This window comes from Triturus cristatus, chromosome 1_2 (genome assembly GCF_964204655.1).
Source record: "Triturus cristatus chromosome 1_2, aTriCri1.1, whole genome shotgun sequence".
Lineage (NCBI taxonomy): Eukaryota > Metazoa > Chordata > Amphibia > Caudata > Salamandridae > Triturus > Triturus cristatus.
Genome location: NC_140580.1, coordinates 977,548,079 through 977,574,645, shown reverse-complemented (window position 1 = coordinate 977,574,645; position 26,567 = coordinate 977,548,079). Strand labels below are relative to the sequence as shown.

General features: G+C 45.8%; 1 protein-coding gene across 3 annotated transcripts in view; it reads right to left on the bottom strand.

Moving 5' to 3' along the window:
- LOC146868496 (ectonucleoside triphosphate diphosphohydrolase 8-like) overlaps window positions 1–26,567 on the bottom strand; it is a 539,122-nt gene that overhangs the window by 122,823 nt on the left and 389,732 nt on the right. For all 3 annotated transcript variants that reach the window (XM_085610637.1, XM_085610629.1, XM_085610646.1), the window contains one exon: window positions 3,884–4,114. In XM_085610637.1, coding sequence (XP_085466763.1) covers window positions 3,884–4,114 — 231 coding nt within the window. The remainder of the gene's footprint in view (window positions 1–3,883; window positions 4,115–26,567) is intronic.

Below are 26,567 nucleotides of genomic sequence, written 5' to 3'. Positions count from 1 at the left end.
TCAATATATATATCTGTAAGCGCGCTCCGTGCGCTTACCGTAAGCTTACCGTACGTGTACGGTGCCGCGCGCGAGCTCAATTCTGATTGGTGGTTACATGACTGTAAACATTCGAATCGGTCGAAATCAGGAAGTGTCGGCCGCCATTTTCTGGCTCTCGCACTGAGAAACAAAGGTGGGGAACGTGAAAAGGGGGCAACGAAGAGAGTTGCAGACCCCCTAGTGTTTGTCAGGGGGTCCAAGAAGGACCCAAAAGTACGAAAAAAACCTTTAATAATTTTTAAAAAAAATCGCGGAGTGCGCGTACGGTAAGCTTACCGTACGGGCACGGAAAAAATAAATAAAAAAAATAAATAAAGAAGTAACAATCACATTTATCAAATAAATTAAAGTACCCACAAAGGAGAAAAAAACAAATGTTACTGTGTAAAAAAAGGCGAGGCGCGCAGGGTGTGCGCACAGTGAAAAACCAGAAAAAAAAATAAAAAAAAAATACATAACTTAGCATTTAAAAAACCGTACAAATTCACTGAAAAAACCATAGGTTTCACACACGTTATAGTTAGGAATTATCATTTACAAAACCTTGCAAATTCACATAAAAAACCATAGGTTTCACACATGTTATAGTTAGCTGTACATTTCACTCGTAAAAAACCAATGAAATTCCACGTTATAGTTAGATCAGGTAACTATAACTTGCGCGACCGCAATCCACAATGTGTAATTTCAGATGTCATCATTGATGTCATGAGTGATGTCACTGACCATGTCATGTGTGATGTAATATGTGACATCATCAGCAGTTTATTGTGGGCGCGCAAGTTATAGTTACCTGATCTAACTACAACGTGGAATTTCATTGGTTTTTTACGAGTGAAATGTACAGCTAACTATAACATGTGTGAAACCTATGGTTTTTTATGTGAATTTGCAAGGTTTTGTAAATGATAATTCCTAACTATAACGTGTGTGAAACCTATGGTTTTTTCAGTGAATATATATATATATATATATATATATATATATATATATATATATATATATATATATATATATATATAAATATATATATATATCACTTAGTTCCGACAAGAATCCAAATCATAGGAGTCAAATATTGCGGACACGAACCCAGTTTCGTGCTGAACTTATTTTATTCTTCCAATGTCGATACGCGCTTCAGCTCTCGCGAACCTTGTTCACTCAACATGGGTTTACATGCTAGTCCTATGCTTAAAGACTTTGCTGTACAAATGGCAAAAGACTTTGTCCTTTTCTATCTCGGCGTGGATGGCACTGTGCTAATCCTATGCTTGAAGATTTTGATAGAAAAACAGACATTTGAGGTGAGCAGATCTAGAGTGTCGCTGGTGTTGAGAGTGCTCCATACAGGAGCTGCTTTCCACCTAAACTTGAGAACTACCCAGAGTTCTCTGCTTCTTTTTTGCATATATATATATATATATATATATATATATATATACAGTCCAATGCCCACTCAAATGAAAGAATGAGCCCGACATATGCTAGGGCAACACCAGGATTTATTCCAAATTTCACGGAGGCACAAGGCATGCAAAGAGTCCAAAGGGTTCCGGAAACGCCAGGCAGACGCGTTTCAGCATTACTGCTTTCCTCAGTGCCGGTTTCAGTTTCCACACAGAGTCTCTTACTTGGGGGTTGTTGTTATAAGTCCTATAACGCTCTCATCACTTAGTTCCGACAAGAATCCAAATCATAGGAGTCAAATATTGCGGACACGAACCCAGTTTCGTGCTGAACTTATTTTATTCTTCTAATGTCGATACGCGCTTCAGCTCTCGCGAACCTTGTTCACTCAACATGGGTTTACATTTTCAAAGTGTTTTTAAAGTGACAGTGCAACGTAAATCAATCCCACGTCAACAGTACAATGGATATAGACGAGTTACTACTATAGATAAGTAGCTATTATATTCTTTGCAAGTACCCTACTACAATCTGATTTAGTATGCATCGTGAGGTGAAGCCTCCAAATTATAGTTTTGTACGAGGATTTGTTTGCCATTTTATATATATATATATATTTTTTTTTCCAAAAAAGAAGTTGCCCCCTGCGAGAACGCACTTGAAAAACAGACGAATCCTGTCACTTTCCACAGCATTCTTTATTCTTGTTAGCCAGACATCATGGAGTTCGATAATTTTGCAGCCCTACGCATTTCAGCGCTCCTGCGCCTTGCTCACGGGCACTTAACAAAGTCAGCTGGCGGAAGCAAGGAGGGAAACGAGTCACTTCATTTGTATTCCCAAGTGACAGGATTCGTCTGTTTTTCAAGTGCGTTCTCGCAGGGGGCAACTTCTTTTTTGGACATTTATTTCGGCCGGTCTATGGGTCAAGAAAGGCCCAATAAGGTCCATTGGGTCAGGGTGCTCATACCTTGCCCCCTACTACCTTTTTATCATTTTCAGGACACGAGAACCGAATGGCAGCTTCAACATTCCACGTCATGTTGGGGCCAGCCAATCAGACTGCAAGCTCCTGCAGGACTCCCAGGAACTTCTCACTCATGCAGAGCGAGGTGGTCATCCACGCAAACCCCTACATTGTACGTAGAGGTTTGCGTGGTCAAGGACGGCAAGGACGAGGAGGAGAGAGAGTCCATGGCGAGGAGGATGCAGCCCGGAGATGCCGAAGCAGGTAAGTGCCTTTTTTTAATAATTAAAACAGGGAGGTTGGAGGGTAGCGGAGCAGAGTTCCACAGAGTTTTTTTCCAACTTCGTGGAACTCTGCGAAGTGGCACTCCGCCAACTCGGTTCGGGCTTAATACATGTATGACACATCAGGGAGGCACATCCATGTTCATGTTCTGGATTAAATAAAAGGAATGTGTTTGCAGTAGAGTTTGTTTCTTTCTCTCTCTGTGGGTATTGGAGAGACTTTGTTGCATTAATTGACAGCGTAGGCCACTGTCCTTAGAAACTGCACCACCTTGAAAAAACAGTCACTGTGCTGCCTGGAGAAATGTGGGTGGCTGGAGGCATCGCAGACTGACTGCGTAGAGGGCCCGTATTGCTGTTGAGAGATGGTGATTTGGGCTTTGAAATAAAGTATAATAATAATGAATTATAATATTTTGAAAGCGACATGCATACTGAATTTTGTGATTGATATTTGAAGGGCAAATTAGACTTGGTGTTTTACTAACATGACCACAATGCTTTGGGAAGGACCAGAATACATTGAGAATGAATTCTATTGGTTGTCCCGTTGCAGGTATAAAAAAAGATCAGTCGCTTTATAAACTGATTGAACTGCTGTTTGACCCCATGATTAAGGTGATGACACCGAAACGCAAGGTTTTTTTCCAACTTCGTGGAACTCTGCGTAGTGGCACTCCGCCAACTCAGTTCGGGCTCAATACATGTATGACGCGCCGGGGAGGGACACCCATGCTCATGTTCTGGATTAAATACAAGGAATATGCTTGCAGTTGAGTGCGGTTCATTCTCTCTCTCTGGGTATTTGAGAGATTTTGTTGCATTACTTGGCGGCGTAGCCCGATGTCGTTAGAGACTGCACCACCTCGAAAAAAACTGGAATGAGTGGATCGAGTCCCCGAGTCCTAAGACAGAAGTCACAAATTTTCCTTCTGGTTGCGACCAGCCTATCTCAGTGCGTGCTTGAAATGAAGAATCTGTGGATTCACCATGGTAGACCCGTGATGGCACAGAAGTGTGAAATATACATACATTTTGAGCCTTAATTACTCAAAAACTACTGAGCTGAGGTGGGTGAGCCTTTTTATGGAAAATGTTGTGAAGATTGTCAAACGGCTTTAATGTTAATACATTAACAATGAGACAAAAAACAGTACAAACTACACCTATGTCTGCTTACCGCTATTGCTTGCAGGAGGAGCTTGTTCAGTGCCGGTTGCTTCCCGTAACAAAGGTAGCTATGGGTGTATGTTGTGTAGTTCACCCCATACAGCCGGAATGTAGCTTCTTGTCGTTTGTCCTCAATATCAACATTAGGGATAAAACTGATGCGTGCGGTAGTATCGCCAAGATCCAGAGTGCCATACATATACGCTGGGGCTGGTCGCACCCAGACACCATTGAAGGAATACTGTGAAAGAAAGGAGGAATAAAGGACAAGGTATTGATCTCTAATCTATATCCGTGAGCTTGGCTAGTGATAAAAAAATGCATTACCACATAAGTTAGTAGCAACGCAGCTTTTCTTAAATCATATGAACCAACCTTATTTTTAAAGTTCCACAACAATATACCCTGACCTAACCCTCTTTTACAAATTAAAAGTACCCTATTCCACCCAGGTGATTTGTCTTAAGGTGCTTCTACGGATATATAACCAATATGTAAATATAAATGCATTTTTATGAGGCCTCCATTTCTAAACCATGCATACATTTTCCAGGATACATGAGAAACCCAAGTGATAGTAAACTTCCCCTCATCTCACAGCCACTTCTTATTCATTCATAAACAATAGCAAGCCTCCGATTTAGATAATGTATAGGGTCGATAGAATAACAACAGACTTAATAAATAGAAAAGGCTACTTTAATTGCCAAATACATAATAATTAAGAGCTGGTATAAAGTAATAGGGGTACATTCATAATAGGACTAGGGCACACCCATCACTGGCCAGGTACATACATCATGTATTGCAGGTACAGCCTTTATCTCCCAAGTACAGCCTTAGATCTAAGTAAAGTTTCATTTATCTAGGCAGAGCCTTATGTGCCTTAGCCCCACATACCCAGTGCAGGCTCTACACAGCAGGAATTATAGTCTTGAACACTGAATTCAGACTCAGATACTTTATCAAGGCTTCAGTTGCTCCAGATTCTAGCCTCCTGCCTTCATGCATATACCTATTTTAGTCTCATAGACATAGCCTCATACGTCCTGGCATGTCAGAAGTATTTGCACAGTTCGGGTCAGCAAACACACAGCATCTTACACCATGGACTGAGCCCGGAGCCTGAAAATGCACAGGTCCTGAAGAACAGTGCTCCTCCTGAAAAGGCGCCCCCGTTCCTAGGGGAGGGGACTCTTAGTCGAGCCACGGGCCTGAGCTCCTCCTGGCCCAAAAAGGGGGTTGAACAAAGGGGTCAGGTCAGGTGATATCATCGGGGGGCGCAGTAGAAACCTAGACGGCCATTTAAGGCTGCGCACCAGGGTCCTAGCCTCTTTGTCCCCTTGGACCTCAGGCAAGCAGCAGTGGCGCGGCGTTGAGGAGCGACAGTTCCGGTCGGCGGCTGGTCTCTCCCCTTCAGATAAGCCTGCATGTGCCCAGTGCTGCCTTGTTTGACCCTAAACCTTTCCCAGCTCATCTTTTATTTTATTGAAGAACACTGAGATGGATACATCCCCTGTAGATGTATATGCCCTCATAGAAGAGCTCATGATTTCCTTCAGTCCCCTCAACATTTTCATAATAGCAGTGCTCTTGATGATTAGATGATGCTCAAGCATCCCTGCACCGGCTCACAGGCAGTATTAACTCCCTGGTTTGTCTCATAATTAGCAGAAACAAATCGCAAAGTAGGAGTTCCCTAAGTTGCAAACCCCACACTGCCAAGGTTAGTGTTTAACCTAGTGAAGATTTTTCATTATTTTATGCTTTTGCACACATGTATTCGCATTCATCTATGATATTAGTACAATGAATATAGCCTCAATCAATGCTATATTTGAGCCAGTATCCAGCCGGACAAAGGCACTTTTTATAAACAATATATTAGAACAATAATACATAGGATGTAAGTTAAATCACAGTGGGATACAAGCCTGTATCCAAGAACTTACATAGCACACACACAATAGAATACAAAAAGGCTAAGGCAATTTCGTGGTTGTTTCAGTCAGTGAATACTTAAATGGCGAAACAACTAAGTTACAGAGGGTCACCTTCACAATAAATTATGTACACGGAATACAATGTGTAAGGCTGACAAATGTGTCGACGGCGCTTCGATCCTTATCAAGAGGATATCGGATCATCATCAGGACTATTAAATAAAATTGCCCGTAAACAATTGCCTGAATAACATTACAAAGAGAACATTGGTGAAAAAGAGGAAAGAATGAGAAAGGGGAGAGAAGAAGGTCGAAATTGTAAAATTAGTTTTGGTAATTTGTATTGAAAAGCATACAATGTGACTGATTAGGTAGATACATAGATAGGCGTCAGATGCAGAGACGAATTGGTAACATTTGAATTGAATTTAAGAGGTGATATACAGTGTAAAATATAGAGTATAGAGGAGAAACTTAGCGTGAACGCCAAAGCTTGAAAAATGACAGTTGGTCTCAATTGCGATGTGCACAATTAAAATTATTAGGCTATCAAGCATTGCATAAACCACTGTTCACGAGTGTTAAGCGATGGTGAAGCAAAAACACAGAGGATTCAGCAAGAGCCGGGTATCAAGCATAGAAAGTCTGTGACATAATGCATGCGAAATACGAACGGAGATGTGAACGGGGTGAGCGGGGAAATGATGTGTACTAAATGGTTACCTCAGAAGTCGTAGTGATTAGAGGCTCGCGGCAACGGACACGGGGAAAGTTAGCCCGGGCGATTGTGAGGCATCGCAAGTAACGGGTGAAGGTCGGCGGATAGATATCAGGGACCTGTGAGGGAGGAAAACGGGAGTGAAGAGGGGGGAATGCCAGGTAGGGTGGGAGTGCTGCGAGGATAAGTGGTGATGGCTTACCTTAATGGGTGGTGAGATCGTAGATAATCAAGCCTCGCGGTGGAGGAAACCGTCTAAAAAATGAGTTATGGAACAGTCAGGGCACGGGGAGACAGGAATCTTGGGGCTGGTGAGGGGATCAAGCGGGTGGTGAAAGCGCTTACCTCATGCAATGGAGCGGGTGAATTCCACGGCCGGGTACGAAGAGGGCGAGATGGAGTTGTGGTGTTGTTGGAAGGGGTGTCATATGATCATGGGTATGAAGTCATGTGATCATGGGGTGGAGTCGTGTGGCCACGAAGGGAGCGGACATCTTGGAATGGGGTCGTGTGACCGTGTGAGTGAAAGGTGATAACAGCGGCCATCTTGGAGTGGCTACATCCATACAGTAACCCATATGCAGGGGGAGAAAACTCATATGGGTGAAGGACTAATATTCAATCAACCAGACAAGAATTCTAAAATTGCGTTGTGAGTGAAAGGGTGATTGTGGTGGCCATCTTGGAGTGGCTAGATCCATGCAGTAACTTCCCTATGTAGGAGGGAGAGAAGTCATATGGGTGGAGGCATGATATTCAATTAAAAGCGTTCCACTGAGACATGGTAAGAATTGCGTTGTGACGGTGTGAGTGAAAGGGTGAGTACAGCGGCTAACTTGGAGTGGTTTAATACATGCAGTAAACCCAATATTATGAGGGGAAAGAAGTCATATGGGTGAAGGCATGATATTCAATTCAACATGCAAGCATTCCACTGAGACATGGCAAAATTGTGTTGGTATCATGACGGGTCAACAGAAGAGCAGTTTAGGGTGGGAAACATTGTCAGATAATCTGAGAGAGGTACATAAGGACACAGTATCAAGGTTACAGTAGTGTTGTCCAGTCTTCAAGACGGTTTAACCCTGTGAGAATACTGCCCGTTTTCAGGATCCATTTCAATTCCTCTTTATTCAGTAATTGAGAGAGGTCAGCTCCCCTTGGTGGCATTTTCACAACGTTTATCACTGTCCAACGTATGTCATCTTCAGTGTGACCCAAAGTTTCATAATGTTCGACCAAAGGTGCATTGGGCGTTTTGCATGAGAGTGTGTAGGCTGTACTATGATCATCATACCAAGAGATGTAACATCACACTTTGGACATTTGGCACCCTCCAACACAGATTCTGACACTCATGTTTTCAATTTTATCCTGCAATAAAATACTTCAATTGCAGTCACCTTCACCCACTTTGCTGCACCCTGTACAATGTTCACATACTTTTGAGAGGTGCCCTAAGGTGACCAGTTTCTAAAAAAAATTGACCAACATGCTGTCAATAAATAAATGGGGATCATAACAAATAAGGCAAATAGGCCAAAGTCAAACTTAATGAAGTTGCTTGTCTCAGAAAACCATGCAGAGCAAAGATGAGATGCAATCGCTGACTTCAGCAATAAAAGTACTGACAACTAAAGTAAACAGTGATCACGGACACAATATTGAGGTAAACAATATTGTGTGATAAAAATATTGTGTCAACAATATTGTTTACCAAAATATCATGTCCCTATATTCAAATTCCACTAATATGTAACACTATATATAAATATGTACATATAAATGAGTGTGTGTCAATTATTAAAAATATATATTTTACATTATATTGCAATTAAATGTTAACATTTTTAAATGTACTACTATGAAAATCATATATATATAATTATATGATATATCTATCTATCTAAATATATATTTAAATACAATGTGAAAAATATTAACCATTCAATTACAAAATATTAACTAAATTGCAAAATAGATAAATATGAAAAATTAACAACCAAAAACCACTATTGCAAAAAAATATAATTTAACAAAACATTTAAAAATGGAATAAAATCTAAAATTAAAACAATAAACAATTAGAAATGGAAAATATATGTAGCCAATAAAAGGAAAGGTACTGGAGTCTGGGAATATTCCCACTACAATTAATGCACCTGTATGGAAAGAGTTTGATGGGGTTACATTTACTAATCCCATCCAGTCAGCGAAACAGTAGGGAAACTGTTGGACTTCGAAGGGGTTACATTTATTATTTCCACTCCAGTGCAACAGTAGGGAAAGTGTTAGGCTTAGGAGGGGATAGATTTACAATTCCCACTCTAAACAGCGCAACAGTAGGGGAAGTGTTGGACATCAGAGTGGTAAAATGTACTATTCCCACTCCAGTTTGTGCAACAGCAGGGAAAGCGTTGGACTTCTGAGGGGTAAGATTTATTATTTCCACTCCAGTCTGTGCAACAGTAGGGAAAGCTTTGGACTTCGGAGGGGTTACATTTACTATTCTCACTTCAATCTAAGCAACAGTAGGGAAGTACTTCCCTTCAAACAAATTAAATATTTGAATAACCGTATTAATTTAGAAAGAATATTAAACTCTTGATGTAAACATCATTAATTAACATCAAATATATATACTCATAAAAATAAAAAATAAACAATTAAACAATTAAAGTAATTAATAAACAATTAAATAATTAATAATTTTTTTGAAACTTTATTTATTTTTTGTAAACAAACAATAAAGAGATCTCTGCATTGATTACAGTTGTCGTGTGTGTGAGAAATACATTTCGATAGTAATGCCCCCTCGCCTGCTAACAATACGTAAGCCTGGTTCCAGGCGGCAACATCCCGGTTTTCATAACAGCATCCTAATCCGTCAGGACCTATGTGATTAAGCAATGCAGCACTGACCATCAACATACCCATCCTTTTCGTAAGAGCTCAGCCATTCAGATTTTGCAATATCAAACCCATGCGCTATCCTTAGTCCATACCCGACGCAAGGGGACCCGCCGTTCCTCACCCACCCCAAGGCACACCCGACCACACCCCAACACCACTGCCAAACCTAACCTACCCCCGTGGGCACTATTCCTGAGCTAGAGTGTGATGGGGAGGAGCTCGGCAGATTAGCGATATATGTTCTGTATGGACCCCAGATGTCTTTGGGACGGGCTATACTAGGAAGGAGAGTGAAGTAAATCTTGCTGTTTATGCTGCAGTAAGCCATATCCGTGAGCCATGCTTTAGCTGTGGGAGCCGCCCCACCGCCCCAGCGCCTAGCAATTTCTCGTTTTGCTAACAGAAAGCCCAAAGACGCCAGCCTCCTAACTGCCTTGGGAAAGTTGACCGTGTATCCCAGCAACGCTACCTCCGGGGCAGGAACCAGTGTGAGCCCCAGCATCTCCCCCATGATTGTGTGAATCTGTGCCCAGTATGGTTGCAGTCTCGGACAGGTCCAGGTCATGTGGGCAAAATCAGAATGAGGTGCGGCACACTTCCTGCATGTGTGGGGCCGCTTGGGATCGATGGAGTGAAGTTTATCCGGTGTCATGTAGCTTCTGTGGAAAAACTTATAGTGTAGAAGTTTGTGGCGGCTATTGAGCGATATCTTGTTAGTGACCTTACAGCAAGCGGTCCATTGTTCATCCGAAATAGGCCTACCCAAGTCAGCCTCCCAGGCCATACGTAGCTTATCGTCCGAGCAGGGAAACTGTGCTACACATAGCTTGTACAGTTTAGAAATAAGATGTGCCCCTGTATCTTTGTCAATGAGGAGGGCAAGTGGCTCGAAGGAAGCCGGCTCGAGGGGGAATCCCCTAATTTCCGACCTAACTGTAGAATAAAGCCGGTTGAGGATGAATTTATCCATGAAAGTGGCATCACTGAATCGTGCCTCTTCCGATAACGAGAATATGTGCCCGCCCGGGTATAAATCACCAACTTTGGTGAGGTGAAATTTCGTTAAAGTGTGTTGCACAAGTTTCTCGCCAGTAACCGGTAGCCATCCCTCATTTGGCAACGGGAGGGAAGAGGAGTATAAAATAGGCTGGTCCAAATAGCGCAGTAACCTACTCCAGGCCCAGCTTGTGGTGGACACCGTTTGAATATCCACTGGACTTCTAGGTACGCCCTTGGGTAATACCGCGGATAAGCGACCAGGGAGCACAAAATCAGCCTCCGGGCGCAGAAACAGAATCTGCGCGTCAGGGTGGTACCAGGCATAGGCATGGGCACACTGAGCAATCAGATAATATAGATACAAATCCGGCACTCCCAAGCCGCCTCTGTCGTGGGGGGGTGTGAGAATCTTCCAGCGGATCCGGGGACGTTTCCCTCCCCAGACCAACCTAATTAAATGGGTCTGCAGTGAGGCGAAAAATTTTTGGGTGAGGGGAATGGGGATATTATTAAAAAGATACAAAAATTTGGGGAGGACTACCATTTTTATAATGGCGATTCTAGCCGCCATGGAAAGCGGAAGCCATAGCCACCTATCCACCTGCGATTCGAGCTTTGCAATCGCATAGCCATAATTAAGACGAATAATTTTGTCCGTGTTCAGGTGAATATGTATGCCTAAATATCTTACCGAGTCCGAGCACCACTCCAGCGGAAACTCACATTGCCAAGGGGAAGTGCCGCTGGTCAGCGGGAAAATTATAGACTTATGCCAGTTGATACCCAGCCCGGAGTAGCGACCAAAGCGAAGTATTTCTCGTATCAGAGGGGCCAGGTTCAGCTGAGGCTCTCTGACATACAGTATAATGTCATCGGCATAGAGTGAGACCAATAAGGGACCTGTCCAGAACTGGAGACCTCTGTGAAGGTGTCACTCCTGAAAGTGTCGAATTAGTGGTTCCATGGCGAGAATGAACAGTAGTGGAGATAGCGGACAGCCCTGACGCGTGCCGCGAGTAAGAGCAAACGGGCGCGATAACGTGCCATTAATACGAAGCCGTGCCGTGGGACGACAATATAAGAGCCGCGTGGTGGCAATAAAGCCCGCCGGCATGCCCATTCGCTGCATTATGGATAAGAAGAAAGGCCATTCTAGTGAATCGAAGGCATTTTCAGTGTCAAGGAGAATAGCCGCCGCGGGTGTGTCAGGGTTTATTCTATGCAGTACTGTGAATAAAGTCCGCAAGTTAAGTGATGTCGAGCGATGGGGTATGAAGCCAGATTGAGCCGGCGTGATAATAAACTCCATCAATTGTGAAAGTCTGTTGGCCACGATTTTGGCGAGAATCTTATAGTCAATATTCAATAGTGAAAGGGGCCTGTATGACCCACATAACGCCGGGTCCTTGTTCGGCTTTGGAAGCAGAACAATGACTGCCTCGCTGAGAGTGGGCGGGAGAGTTTCTCGCTCCAGGGCCTCGGCGTAGACCTCGATAAGCTTGGGTGCCAGCAGATCCAAAAATGCTTTATAAAAATCGCCTGATAAGCCATCAAGGCCCAGGGCCGAAGAGCTCCGTAGTACTTTAATCACCCCTCGAACCTCAGCCACTGTTATGGGCTCCGCCATGAATTCCTGCATACCATTTTCTAAAAAAACGAGCACGATTTCAGATAAGTAGTCGTCCCGTGAAGAGGTGTCATCACTCTGTCTGGTCGTATATAATGCCGAGAAGTAGGCCAGAAACTCATCCCTAATCTCAGAGGGCGTCGTGCAGAGCGTTCCGTCCTCACCCCGGACCTCAGCTATGAATGACTTACTGTATGGTGGTCGCAAAGCCTGCGCCAACGTGCGCCCCGGCCGGTCCCCCTTGCCATATCGACGGGCAGTGTGGTATTTGCCTAGATATAGGATCTCTCTATCCGCGGCCTCCCTGTATTCGGAGAGGAGGCGCAGCCTCCTAGCAAACACGTCATCTGATCCTGCATGCCTCACCTCCGCATCTATCGATTCTAACTGAACCTCCAACTGAGTGAGTGTCGTGCGCAACGCCCTCAGGACCCCAGCATGCTTAGCTATACAAACCCCCCGAATGTAGGCCTTAAACCCCTCCCAGAGCATGGCCCAGGAATCCACCGAGCCGGTGTTGATCGCGAAATAGTCCTCAATTGCCTCAGTGACCTCGTGACAAAATAGGTCGTCCAATAGCGCTTTCCCATTCGCCATTGTCGCTCAAAACCTTCAGGGCGTGGTACATCCAAGCACAACAATACCGGCGAGTGGTCTGAATAAGTTCTGGGGAAAGTCTTCATGGTCCGAAACCAGGGGGACAGACCCGGGGAGAGCAGCCAGTAGTCAATCCTAGTCCAGGTGTTGTATTGGCCAGAAAAATGAGTGTAACTAGTGGCGTCCGGGTTGCGCTTGCGTCATATGTCAATCAGAGAGAATTGGTGACAGAGTTCTCTAAGGGCGCGCCGCGCCCTGGGCTTAGTATCAGCGGCCTCTGAGGTACTGTCCAGGCCCACATCCAGTAACAGGTTGAAGTCACCCCCAATCAGGAGCATAGCAGGCTCCAGGGTTGCGAGGTGGGAGGTTACCCCAATAAACTGATGGCAATGAAACGGTACTCTCTTATGAATCAGCACCGCAGCGCCTCTGGCATAGTTGCTAAAATTGGCAAAGTACCTGTGTGCTCCCCAGGACGCCGCAAATCTAGCGTTGTTTGTGGAGTGTAAGTGTGTTTCTTGGATAAAGGCAACATCCACCTGATGCCGATTCAGGTAATGCACCACCTGCCTGCATTTGCGTTGATTATTAAGGCCTCTGACGTTCCAAGATATTAAGGACAAGTTTATGGGGTTTACATTCAAACCTATGCGAGCCATCTAGACATCTGACATAGCAATCGGAAACAGGGGTCATCAGTACCATCATATACCATCAAATTCGTCACACACCAATATATGCTTCTGAGATCAAAACAACCCGCCCCAACCCCCCTCCCCCCACCCAGCCATACCACAAAAACGTGAGGCAATCCCAAATCTGTGAACAATAAAAAGAGCTCCGACCAGAATCGCCAGTTGTAGTCAAACAATAACAAACGGAGCAGCATAGCCAAAATGATTCCCAGTGGTTTCCACCAAGGGGGGGTGGCATCGTCCCGACATCAACCCAGCAAAACACAGCAGTTTTATAAAAATTGTCCATAGTCCCCAGACTGTAAACAATGAAATAAGCAAAGCTCGTACATAGGCGCCACCTCACCCCACCCCAGAGCCTGTAAACAAATCCTGGCTGGCCGCTGATCCACTGCGTGGGGGAGACTGACCACCCCCGCTGCCCCGAGGAGGGCTTTTATTCGGTCTGTATGCGCGACAGAAGTCCTGCACCTCAGTATGATTGTCAAAGACCCTCACCCGGCCATCAATCTCAAACCGCAGCCGCGCCGGGTATAGCATGCCATATTTGAGGCCGAGATTGCGGAGCGCAGACTTCCCCCCCGAGTATTTCCGCCGGGCCTCTTGAACCATAGCGGTGAAGTCAGGGTAGAATGCCAGCTTTGAGCCTTGCCAAGTTATAGCTCCCTTCTCTCTGGCTAGTCGTAAAGCCGTGTCCCGGTCACGGAAGTTCATGATGCGAGCTATCAGCGGGCGAGGCGGGAGCCCCGGGTTAGGCCGTGGCCCCAGGGAGCGATGGGCCCGCTCAACCACAAAGCCCGATGTGAAGGAGTCTCTCCCAAAGATGTCGGCCAACAGTTTTTCCACAAACACGTCCAGCCGGCCCGTCGCTGTGGATTCCTGGACCCCAATAATACGTACATTGTTGCGGCGACTGCGCGACTCAAGGTCCTCGTTTTTAATGGTCACCTCTTTCAATATGTGCTCCATTCTATCTAATCGCTTGGTTTCCTGCGCAGCGCCATCCTCAATGGCTGAAATCCTGGCCTCCGCCCCGTCCAATCGACGATCATGGGCCTGAATCTTGGCGCCCATAGCTTCCAGCGTTTTATCCAAGGCGTTGAAGCGACTGTCAATGGACCTAAACCCAGCTCTCATCTCTTTTAGCCAGTCTGGAGACGGGGCACGAGCCGCAGACCCACCGGACGTGCCCTCCTCCTGTACCGCCATGTCGGGGGCCCTCTCCGTCGATTGCTCAGCAAGCTTTTCGAATGGCAGCGTTTTCTGTTTCGGGTCCTTGCGACCCATGCCCCAGCACGTGCGACTGGACTCCAGCCAGCCCTCTCAGGATCAGTGTTGGCTACGCGTCGCAATGGCGCCAGCTCAGCAAGGCGGCTCAGGCCACAAGTACTGTGCGCGGGCCTCCAGTTGTCACAGCCTCCCTCGCAGCCTCATACACATTCCGACCCCACTGAGCCTCTGACAGAGGTCGCTGCAGCGAGAAGGTCAGGCCGCCCGGAGACTACCCCTCTGGTCCGGACTAGGGATCCTCTGCGTGGCGCCTCAATACTCCCACCAGACAATGGAGCAGGAAACCATGACGTCCCCAGCAGTGCAGGACCATTGGATTCAGCCGTGGGGTAGAAGGCCAAAGCGCCGGGTCAAGTAGGTAGGACCGTCCGGCACACGGAGAACACGTCGCCCACCGAGAAAGGCCCGTAGTATGGGGCAGGATCGACCCAAGCGCCCGGCCCAAGCCGGCAGCCAGCCCGCCCCCCACCACCGCAAACAGGCCGTCGCCCGCCCCCCCGGCCTCGCCCGCCTCAAGCAGCGAGAGGACCGGGGGAGTAAAGCGAGCGGAGCCGCCCCAGCGACTACCGCCGTGCACCTGACCGGCCCCGCACCAGCAGCAGTGGGGGGGGCAAGGCAGACCCCGTCCAGTCCGCGCCCAAGCGTCCAAACCCCCCCGCAGCCCCCTCAAGGTACCTGTGCCTGCGCCGGCCGCCGCTGCTCCGAGGACCTCTTCGGATCGCCGATCTAAGCCGCCATCTTGCCTCCACCAGCCATAGGATCAAGCCGCCTTCTGGACCATCGCCGAGGACACCACGGCCCAACCGGCATCAGATCGTGCTCCAGGGGTCAGAGGGTGATTCGGCAGCGCCCGCCGTCCATTTCTCCCATCAAAGGGCCAGGGACATCCGCGATTGTGCTGGGCCGACGGCGGAGCTTCAGCAACGCGCGGCCATCTCAGCCCGCGGCTTGGCCACGCCCCATGAAATAATTAATAATTAAAATGAATTATTTACTATTTGAATAATAATGTACTATTTTAAAAATAATTTAAATAATTATTTGATATTCTAAGAAAATATTATTAAAATAAGTATTTCATTATTACTTAAATAACTGCTCACCATATATCCCTAAATCCCTGCAGCCCGCATCTAAATTGATAATAAAATAAAGAAGTATAGCACTATTAACGTAATTGGTAATTCAATTAAAGAATTAATTACCAATTAATGCTGATTTGTTAAATATTTCTTAATTAACTTCCCACTCTGTACCCCTACAAAACCAGCAGCCCACACCTAGAATATAACTCAAATCTATAAGTAACACACAATTTACATAATTAATAATCAATGTAATAATTAAACATATATAGCTAATTGTTAATTATTTATTATTAACTCCCCACCCTAAACCCCTACAAACTCAGCAACCTGCACCTAAAGTATAACTAAAATATATAACTATTACATAATTAATAATCAACTAAATTATAATCCTAAATTAAAAATGAATTGTTAATTAATGATTACTTAATTAACTTCTGGCCTGTATACCCCTACAAACCTAGCAACCGGCAACTAAAATCTAACTAAAATAAATCAGTATTACATTATTTACATAATTAATATCAATCACATGATTAATAAAAAATGAGTTCTTTATTAATAATGAATTATTACATAATTAATTTCCCACCCTATCCACCTACAGAAACAGCAGTCTGCTACAACACTGTAAATTGCTATCAACAATTAAATAAAAAGATTCTAAATCACTTAAAGTTATAAACTTTATTTAAAACATTAATAACAATAATACGAACAATAGTAACACGTAAAATTAATATATGAACTAAAACACATTGAAATAATCAAAAAACGATATATTTTACAACTATACTATGGAAAACCATGTTAAAAACAACAATATTATTTAAACCTACATTAAAAAAAATATTCTTGACAATGATATTTTTGCATCATAATATTTTTGCATCACAATATTTTATTTACAACATTTATGCCTCCTGATATTTACAAGTCGACATTTTGTTCAGACACCCTCACAGAATTCATCTCTACAATGGCATTCTCTCAACATCCATATGAAAATGTCACTACCTCACATCATCTTCTCTTACTGCAATCCCGTACAGTGATTTCAGTAGCTTACTATACATAAAAGAACAGTTCCTTAACCCACCCACCATAAGCATCACAGAAACGCAAGGAAGACATTTATAGTTGACACGTCACAGTACCTTTGTGCTCTAAATTGAGCAATCTCTGTCACCTGGGGTGCATGTCTCCTGATCCCAACCAAAGGGCAGTAGACTTGAGGATGTATTGAGACTCCTCTTATGTAGGGCCATTCCAGTCTCGGGCTACCACAGGGGCTACAGTATAAATATCTTGAAACCTTTTAGGGGCAGATTTATGAGCCGCTTGCGCCACTTTTGCGTCACTTTTCCCATGTTAAAAGTGACGCAAAAGTGGCGCAAGGGGCTCATAAATCTGCCCCATAGAGTATTGTCATCTTCATTCTCAGCAGAGATCGATCAATGGCTACCACGCTTGCCTCTGTCTGTGCGGCTATGGTGTCTACCGTCCATTCATTCAGTGCCTAATTTTAAAAGAATTAATAAGTGTCAGGGCCCTCATCAGGAGACCACTGCAACTTATGCAACCTATTGCCTCTGCCGCACTCCCAATGACTAGACCAACACAACTACTAACCATCACACTCCTACAAGTGGGGCAATGCAGATTAATCCAGGCCCCCAAAACTATAAAACTGGCAGGTTTTAGTCACGTTTAATGCATATAGAACTAATAAGCAACTATTGTTGTTTTCACCTGGAAAGTAAGCAAACATCGCCACCATGTGGCAGGCTGTCAGAATTGCCGGTGTTGACAATTAATTGCCGGTGGCGAGCACTGGAAACCGTCGGCTCAAATTAGGCATTAATTCATTAATGCTATTTATTTATTTGTTTATTTATTAGGCATCTGTTCTGAAAGCCTTTGTTTTCATGAGTTTCCTGAACTGATGATCAGTTGTTTCAGATCAGAGCAGAGGGCCAAGGTGTTCCCAAGTATTGGGGCCAAGACTCTTGTAGGAGTGTTATTGGATCAAATGCGTGGAAGCCAACTGCAATTTTCTAGTTGGAATGTAGTGGCATGAAGAATCCTCAACTGTTCCATGTCCATGTTCCACATGTTATGTGCAGTTTGTAGCAACCCTGCAATTTCCCCATCCTTACTTGGTTTGCCATGTATCTAAGAAGCGTGTGATTATGATTTTAACCCACACAGTGGATGTGGTAAAGTTTCCCATTATCCTTCGTACAAGTATCAGCTCCAGAATGGTGCCTTTATAATGGAAGATGAGAGTTGGATTTTGTGGGCATTAATAGAACCAACTTGTCACATACTGATACTTCCACGATACATGAGTACATGCAAAGTGAAGTCTCCAATTCTGGCGCTGTGCGAGCAGTGTAATAGTTTGACTGTTGAAAAGTCAAATAAATTATTCAGTTAAGTTAAAACTACGACCATGAATCACCTGCAGGTGCTCTCAGTGTGTTGTTGTTTGGGGAATTTAAAGGATGTAGCAAAAAAACACCCTCAGGAGCTATTCATTCATGCCTCAAACTCGAAGGAACATCTTGACCTGACTGAGGCGTCCCAGGAGTAAAATGCCTTTGAGTTAATTATGATGAGGGATCAGGCCTAAAAATTGTTAATGTGCATAATTAAGACGACATTTTCATGGTCCATTTAAAGTTGTTAATTGATTGTCTGGCAAGTTTTGTACATCACACACCCCAAGGGGTGCTGGATCAGGTCATTAGGCGATAACCTACATTACAGCCAACACATACAAGTCACTCAGGGGCAGAAGATGGGTTACGATGGCAGGCCAGTGGCAGGGCCGGAATGGTCCGGTGTGATAGGTAAAATCACCAGATCTAAGAGAGCGAGTTGAGGTAAACATCAAGTTATCTAGGCATGTCTGGGAGCAGGACTTTTGAAATCTAGAGCAGAGGGTAATTTTACCATCCTTCCCCTTGCAGTGCCAGTCTACGTAAAATATCACTGCTGGCCGTGCTGCTGACGCTTCATGCCTACAGTGATGGAGAACATTGCCCTATAGACTAGACGGGGTCACTTTTCTCTCCAGGGAAGATCAACTTCCAGAAAGGAATGCAAGAATTCGCACACTGGATGACCAACAGCTGTCTGAAACTCAATGCCGAGAAGACAGAAGTCCTCGTCCTCGGAACCACCCCTTCAGCATGGGACAACACCTGGTGGCCGACCGCCCTCGGGAGCTCACCTACCCCCTCAGACCACACCAAGAACCTGGGCATCATACTCGTCTCCTCACTCACCATGAACAGACAGGTCAACGCCATCACATCCAGCTGCTTCAACACCCTCTGCATACTCCGTAAGACCTTCAAATGGATCCCCCCTGAGTCAAGGAAGACGGTCACCCACACACTCATCACCAGCAGACTGGACTATGGAAACGCACTCTACGCCGGCATCAACAAGTCCCTACTCCACAAACTCCAGACCATACAGAACACTGCAGCCAGACTCGTCCTCGGCATCCCCCGGCAAGAACACATCAGCCAACACCTACGAAGACTCCACTGGCTCCCCGTGGAGAAAAGAGTCACCTTCAAATTCCTCACCCACGCCTACAAATGCCCACACAACAACGGACCCGAATACCTCAACGACAGAATCAACTTCTACGTACCCAAAAGAAGCCTCCGATCTTCAAACCTCGCACTAGCCAAAACCCCGCGCATCCACAGAGCAGGCAGAAGATCCTTCTCTCACATTGCAGCCAAGACCTGGAACAAGCTACCGGCAGACATCAGATGCGCACCCTCCCTGAACACCTTCAGAAAGACTCTCAAGACCTGGCTCTTTGGCTAAACAGACAGGCGGAACCCTCTCCCCCCCAGCACATTGAGACCCTCAGGGGTGAGTAGCGAGCTTACAATTCCCCTGATTGATTGATTGATTGAAGTCGAAGTGTCAGTAAACTGCACACAAAGGCTTTGCAATGGCAGGCCTGAGAAAGGTTTGAAAGGCTACTTGTGTGGGTGGCGCAATCAGTGCTTCAGGCCCACTAGTAGCATTTAGGTTACAGGCCCTAGGTAAATGGTGTACCACTTTACATGGGACTTACAAGTAAACTAAATATGCCAATTGTGTGTACACCAATGTTATCATGTTTAGGGGAGAAGCATATGCACTTTAGCACTGATCAGCAGTGGTAAAGTGCTCAGAGTCCAAATACCAACAACATTATATGACAAAAAGAGGAGGTAAGCAGGTAAAACGTTTGGGAGAAGACCACCCTAAGGATGAACAGTCTAACACGTGTCCCCCCAGCTGAAAATGGGGAGATCTACCCAACATCTAGGGAGTTCTCATCACTAAGGCGGGAGAGCCTGGATAGACCATCAACATTGGTGTGGTCTACCCCTGGTCTTTTTTCCACCCTGAAGTCTATACCCTGTAGGGAAAAGGACCACCTCAACAGTTTTAGCTTCTCCCCCCTCATTTGCATGAGCCACCTAAGGGGCATGTGGTCAGTCTGAAACAGGAAGTGAGTGCCAAACAGGTATCATCTCAACTTCTTCAGTGCTCAGACCACATCAATAGCTTCTCTTTCTATAGCACTCCACCTTTGTTTTCTATGTGGTAACCTTCTGGAGATGAAGGCCACAGGTTGGTCTAGGCCTCTTCATTAAGCTGTGATAAAACTGTCCCTATGCCATCTTCTGAGGCATCTTTTTTGGAGTTCAAACTCCTGGGAGAGGATAGGGGGTCTGAGCACAGGGGCTGTGCGCATTGCCTTCTTCAGGGAGCAAAATGCTTTTTGGCATGCCTCTGTCCAAATCACATTTCTGGGCTGCTTTTTAGAAGTCAGCTCTGTCAAAGGGACAACAATGGTGCCAAAAATGCTCTGACCTTAGTCTCGGTTTTGTGGGGCTCCCATTCCATGATAGTTTCTATCTTAGCCTGGAGGGGCTGCATCTTACCCCTGCCCACCAGGTGTCCCAAGTACTCCCCCAGGCCCCTGCCCTACCTGGCACTTACTTACCTTGATAGTCTTGCCTGCCTGTTGCTGAGCCTGATGCACTTCCTGGAGGTGAAAGAGGTGGTCCTTTCAGCTGCTAAGGTATGTCATCCAGGTAGGCAGCGGATAAGGCCTTCATACCAGCAAGAGCCAGTTTAACCAACCTCTGGAAGATGGAGCGGCATTTGTGAATCCAAGGGGCATCACGAAATTGGTAGTGGCCCTATGGACTGGAGGTGGCTTTTATTTTGTAAAACTGTGATGTGAGGAATATTTTTAATCTTTTTAAAATGTACTTCTGTTTACTTGCTATTTGCACCGCTCTTTGACCCGCACTGCTCCCCGGTCCACTTCGGGCTTCCCGTTGTTGTGGAGGGAATACCGGCAACTTTCGTTCCCCTCTTCTGGGTTGCAGACCGGAGGGGGAGGAGTTCTAAGACTATATTTAAACTCTTGCCCATTCGCCCGCTCAGCGGACACGTGCAGCTAGCCAGGCAAGCTGAGTGACACTGTATCATTGCTCCTTAGCGCAGAGCACATTATTTGTAAAGCTGTGATGTGAGGAATATTTTTAATCTTTTTAAAATTTACTTGTGTTTACTTGCTATTTGCACCGCTCTTTGACCCGCACTGCTCCCCGGTCCACCTCGGGCTTCCCTTTGTTGTGGAGGGAGTACCGGCAACTTTCGTTACCCTCTTCTGGGTTGCAGACCGGAGGGGGAGGAGTTCTAAGACTATATTTAAACTGTTGCCCATTCGCCCGCTCAGCGGACGCGCGCAGCTGGCCAGGCAAACTGAGTGACACTGTATCATTGCTCCTTAGCGCAGAGCACATTCTTTGTAAAACTGTGATGTGAGAAATATTTTTAATCTTTTTAAAATGTACTTGTGTTTACATGCTATTTGCACCGCTACTTGACCCGCACTGCTCCCCAGTCCACCTCGGGCTTTCCCGATGTTGTGGAGGCAGTACCGACAACTTTCATTCCTCTCTTCCGGGTTGCAGACCGGAGAGAGGGGGAGGAGTTCTAAGACTATATTTAAACTCTTGCCAATTCGCCCGCTCAGCGGACGCGCGCAGCTGGCCAGGCAAGCTGAGTGACACTGTATAATTGCTCCTTAACGCAGAGTACATTCTTTGTAAAACTGTGATGTGAGGAATATTTTTAATCTTTTTAAAGTTTACTTGTGTTTACTTGCTGTTTGCACCGCTCTTTGACCCGCACTGCTCCCCGGTCCACCTCAGGCTTTCCCGTTGTTGTGGAGGGAGTACCCGCAACTTTCGTTCCTCTCTTCTGGGTTGCAGACCGGAGGGGGAGGAGTTCTAAGATTATATTTAAACTCTTGCCCATTCGCCCGATCAGCGGACGCGCGCAGCTGGCCAGGCAAGCTGAGTGACACTGTATCATTTCTTCTTAGCGCAGAGCACATTCTTTGTAAAAGTGTGATGTGAGGAATATTTTAATTTATTTAAATTTAGTTGTGTTTACTTGCTATTTGCACCGCTCTTTGACCCGCACTGCTCCCCGGTCCACCTCGGGCTTCCCGTTGTTGCGGAGGGAGTACCGGCAACTTTCGTTACCCTCTTCTGGGTTGCAGACCGGAGGGGGAGGAGTTCTAAGACTATATTTAAACTCTTGCCCATTCGCCCACCCAGCGGACACGCGCAGCTGGCTAGGCAAACTGAGTGACACTGTATCATTGCTCCTTAGCGCAGAGCACGTTCTTTGTAAAACTGTGATGTGAGAAATATTTTTAATCTTATTTAAATTTACTTGCCTTTACTTGCTATTTGCACTGCTCTTTGACCTGCACTGGGGAGGGGGAGGAGTTCTAAGACTATATTTAAACTCATGCCCATTCGCCCGCGCAGCGAGCGTGCCAAAGATGTGCCAAAGGCAAGCCCGTATGCACCCGTCCGCGTCCGGTTGGGACCAGGGGCCACAACCCCTGCTCGTCTCCAAGGAAAGGTTACATCCTATAGCGCCCAGCAACTTCTCTCACATTTAGAGGTGAACTCAACACTCCATGTCGGCACTCTCTAATTGTTATTAACGGCGACTCTCACTGCCCCTACTGCAGGTTCTCTTTCCAGTCGTCTTTTAAATTGGCAAATCCTATGGGCAATTCATCCCCATTAAGGATGTTTCTTCTGAACAGTAGATCATTTACAAAACATTCTATAGAACTGGAGATTCTATTGCAAGACCTAAAACCTGATGCTCTCTTCTTGACAGAGACATGGCTCCACAATGAATCCAACCCTATTCTTGCTCAAACCCTCCCTCCAGGCTACCTGATCCACAGGGTGGACCATAGGAGTGGCAGAGGTGGAGGAATAGTTATTGTTGTTAACAATACTTTCAACTGTCGCATCATAGCAGACCCTTTGTCGGACTGCGAAAGTCTTATCTTCTCAATTGATGTCTCCCCGACTAGTACTTTTTCGGGTCTCTTAATTTAACGCCCTCCAGGCGCTCCCAGGCAATTCCTTGATACCTTCCCCACTACTGTTGCTAATCTAGCCTTTGCCCACGCCAACTTCACGGTACTTGGTGATCTTAATCTCCACCTAGATGACTCATCTGATAAAATGGCCAACGAGCTGATCGGGAATCTCTTGGCACTTCAGTTTAGTGAAAGAGTACTGAAACCCACCCATTCTAAAGGTCATCTATTGGACCCTGTTTTTAGCAATTGTAATGAACTTAGCGTAGGAACACCCGTCACGCTTCCGTGGTCCCATCACTTTTTGATCCCTTTAATTTAAGAAATGCCTGCCCCCCCTATCCCCCAATATAAACTCTGTTCAGGAACGGAACTGGTCTAAACTCCCCACTGATCAGTGGAAACACGTCCTGGAAGTCACTCGACCAGCGAATGACTCTAATCTCTGCCTGTCTATTGAAAACTTCAACCACTGGATTCAAGGTTCATTGGATGTAGTACTCCCAAAAAAATCCAAAGCACAAAATCAGCATGCAGATCACTGCTCCATGGTTCTCCTCTAAGCTGAGAGAACTTAAACAATCCTGCAGAAGGCTTGAGAGGAAATGGAGACAGGAATACTCAGACCTCACCAAATCCAAATACCGGGAGGCAATTAGATCCTATAAACTTGAAATTAAAGCTGCTCAAGCAGCTTTTTATGTAGATAAGATCAACCTATCCGCCAACTCCCCCAACGAAATATTTCGTATTGCTAAGACCCTTACCAAACTGTCTGTGAAGCACCCCTCGCTGGACGGCGCTCTCACATGCTGCAATAGATTGGCAGAATTCTTCTCACAGAAAATTCAAAACATTTATCTGTCCTTTCCAACTGTACAGAACCATCAGTCTATGTCACCCATGCCTGAAAATCAAACCTCATTAGAACAATTCCCCCCCCTGGATTCTGTTCTGTTGGGCCCAATTATGACGAAACTTAAGTCCGGCTCTCCAACAGACCCGTCCCCTCCTCAGATCCTCACATTTGCCACCGACATCATTTGCCCTGCTATCCTTGACCTCGTGAACTCCTCTGGAAATGTGCTATGGTCAAAGCCCTCCTAAAGAAACCCAATCTAATCCAGGACGAATTCTCTAACTACTGCCTCATTTCTCTTCTTCCCTGGCTGAGCAAGATTCTTGAGAAACACATAAACAATACTATGGTGGATTTTCTGGCATCTAACGATTTACTCTATCCCTCTCAGACTGGCTTTCGCCCCCAATGTGGGACAGAAACCACCCTCCTCGCAGCAACTGAGGAGGCTAGGAGGATCTTGGATCAAGGGTGTAATACTACATTTATCCTCCTTGATCTCAGCGCCGCTTTCGACACTGTAAACCATAATACTCTGATTCTCAGACTCAAAAATCTAGGAATATCGAGCACCGCTCTTACTTGGCTACAATCCTTTTTGAGTGAGCGATCATTTAAGGTCTTTGAAGGAGACGTTGTCTCCAATCAGTTGCCTCTTAGTTTTGGGGTTCCCCAGCGCTCCTCCCTGAGCCCCACACTATTCAATGTCTACATGAGACCCCTGGCAGAGATCGTCCATCCATTTGGCATAAAAATCATCACCTATGCAGATGATACCCAGCTCGTGGTGGCATTAAACCACCCCGAGTGGGCATCTACCACCCCAGGCTTTTGCCTAGAGGAGGTTGCCAAGTGGATGGAGCTCTCATACCTGAAACTCAATGGGGACAAGACGGAGCTCATGCTCCTGGGCAACGTTCCCTCATTTAACTCTGCCTTGCTTTGGCCCAACTGTTTTGGGCCCGCACTTGCCCCAAAAGACCAGATTAAAAGTCTGGGCATATGGCTTGACCGCTCCCTCACTTTTAACCATCAAGCCACGAAACTCTCAGCCACTTGTTTTGGCTTACTTAGGATCCTCCGTAAGATCCTTCACCTCCTCCCTTTCCAGGCCAGAAGGATCATGGTCCAGGCCCTTATGCTTTCCCGCCTGGATTATGGGAACATCCTTTATTTGGGTGCCCCACAATATACCATCAGCAAGCTCCAGATCATCCAAAATTGTGCTGCCCACATGCTCCTACAGACTCCTCGCCGACAGTCTGCAAAACCAGCCCTCGAGACTTTGCATTGGCTGCCGATCAGGGAAAGGATTCAGTTTAGGCCATGTGTTTGGCCCATAAAGCCTTCTGGAAGAACGGCCCATCTGTCATCCAATCCCTGATCACCCCATACCAACCCAGGAGGAACATCTGCTCCAAGACCACCTTCCTCTCTCTGCCCCCCAAAATGATACGAGCTAGATGGGGTGGACGGTCTTTTGCCTACAACGCTCCCACTCTCTGGAATACGCTTCCACTTCCTCTTCGACAGGAGCCCAATCTGCTGGCCTACAGAAGGCTTTTAAAAACATGGCTCTTTAGGAACTGCACTTAACTTTCATCTCCTCGGCAATCAGCTGCACCGTCTGTAGCGCTGGGAGGCCTCAGGGTAGACATCGCGCTTTATAAATTCCATTTCATTTCATTCATTTCACCTCTCCTTGGCAGCTTCTGGTAGGGTGATCTGCCAGTACCCTGATGTAAGATCAAAGGTACTTAAGTACTGGGTAGCCCCTAATCTGTCAATAAGCTCATAAACTCGGAGAATGGGATGAGCATCTGTCTTTGTCACTGAGTTTATCCATCTATAATCCACTCAGTTCAGGTGGGGCAGCTTTTGGTACCAGACACACAGGACTGAACCAGGGGCTAATGGAGTGATCTATCACCCCCAATTTCAGCATTTCAGAGACTTCACTCTTAATGCTGGACCTCTCTCATCCAACAACCTGTAAGATTTATTCTTCACAGGGAGATTTTCCCCTGTGTCCACATCATGGGTACACAGGCGGGTTGTCCCAGGAATAAGGGAGAACAGAGAGGAGTACTGTTATAACACATGGTGGCAGTCTCTCTCCTTTTCAGGAGTTAGACTGGGTGAAAGGATTACTCTCTCCACAGACCCATCTTTCTCCTTGGAGTCCAAGAGATGAGGGAGAGGTTAACTCTCTTCCTCCTCTTTTCCATCTGTCACCAACAGCATGGTGAGCTCAGACCTCTCAAAGTGGGGTTTGATGCGATTGATATGGAGTACCCTGTGAGGTCCACCAAGTAGGTGGCCTTACACTTTCTATCAATCACCTCATAGGGCCCAGTCCAATTGTTCTGGAGGGCCTGGGCTCCACCGGTTCAATTACCCACACTTTCTGTCCAGGAGTAATTTCCATAGTGATACAATTTTGGTCATGCCACTGCTTCATGACCTCCCGACTGGCTTCCAAGTTGTCTGAAGCTTGCATCCACAACTTAGC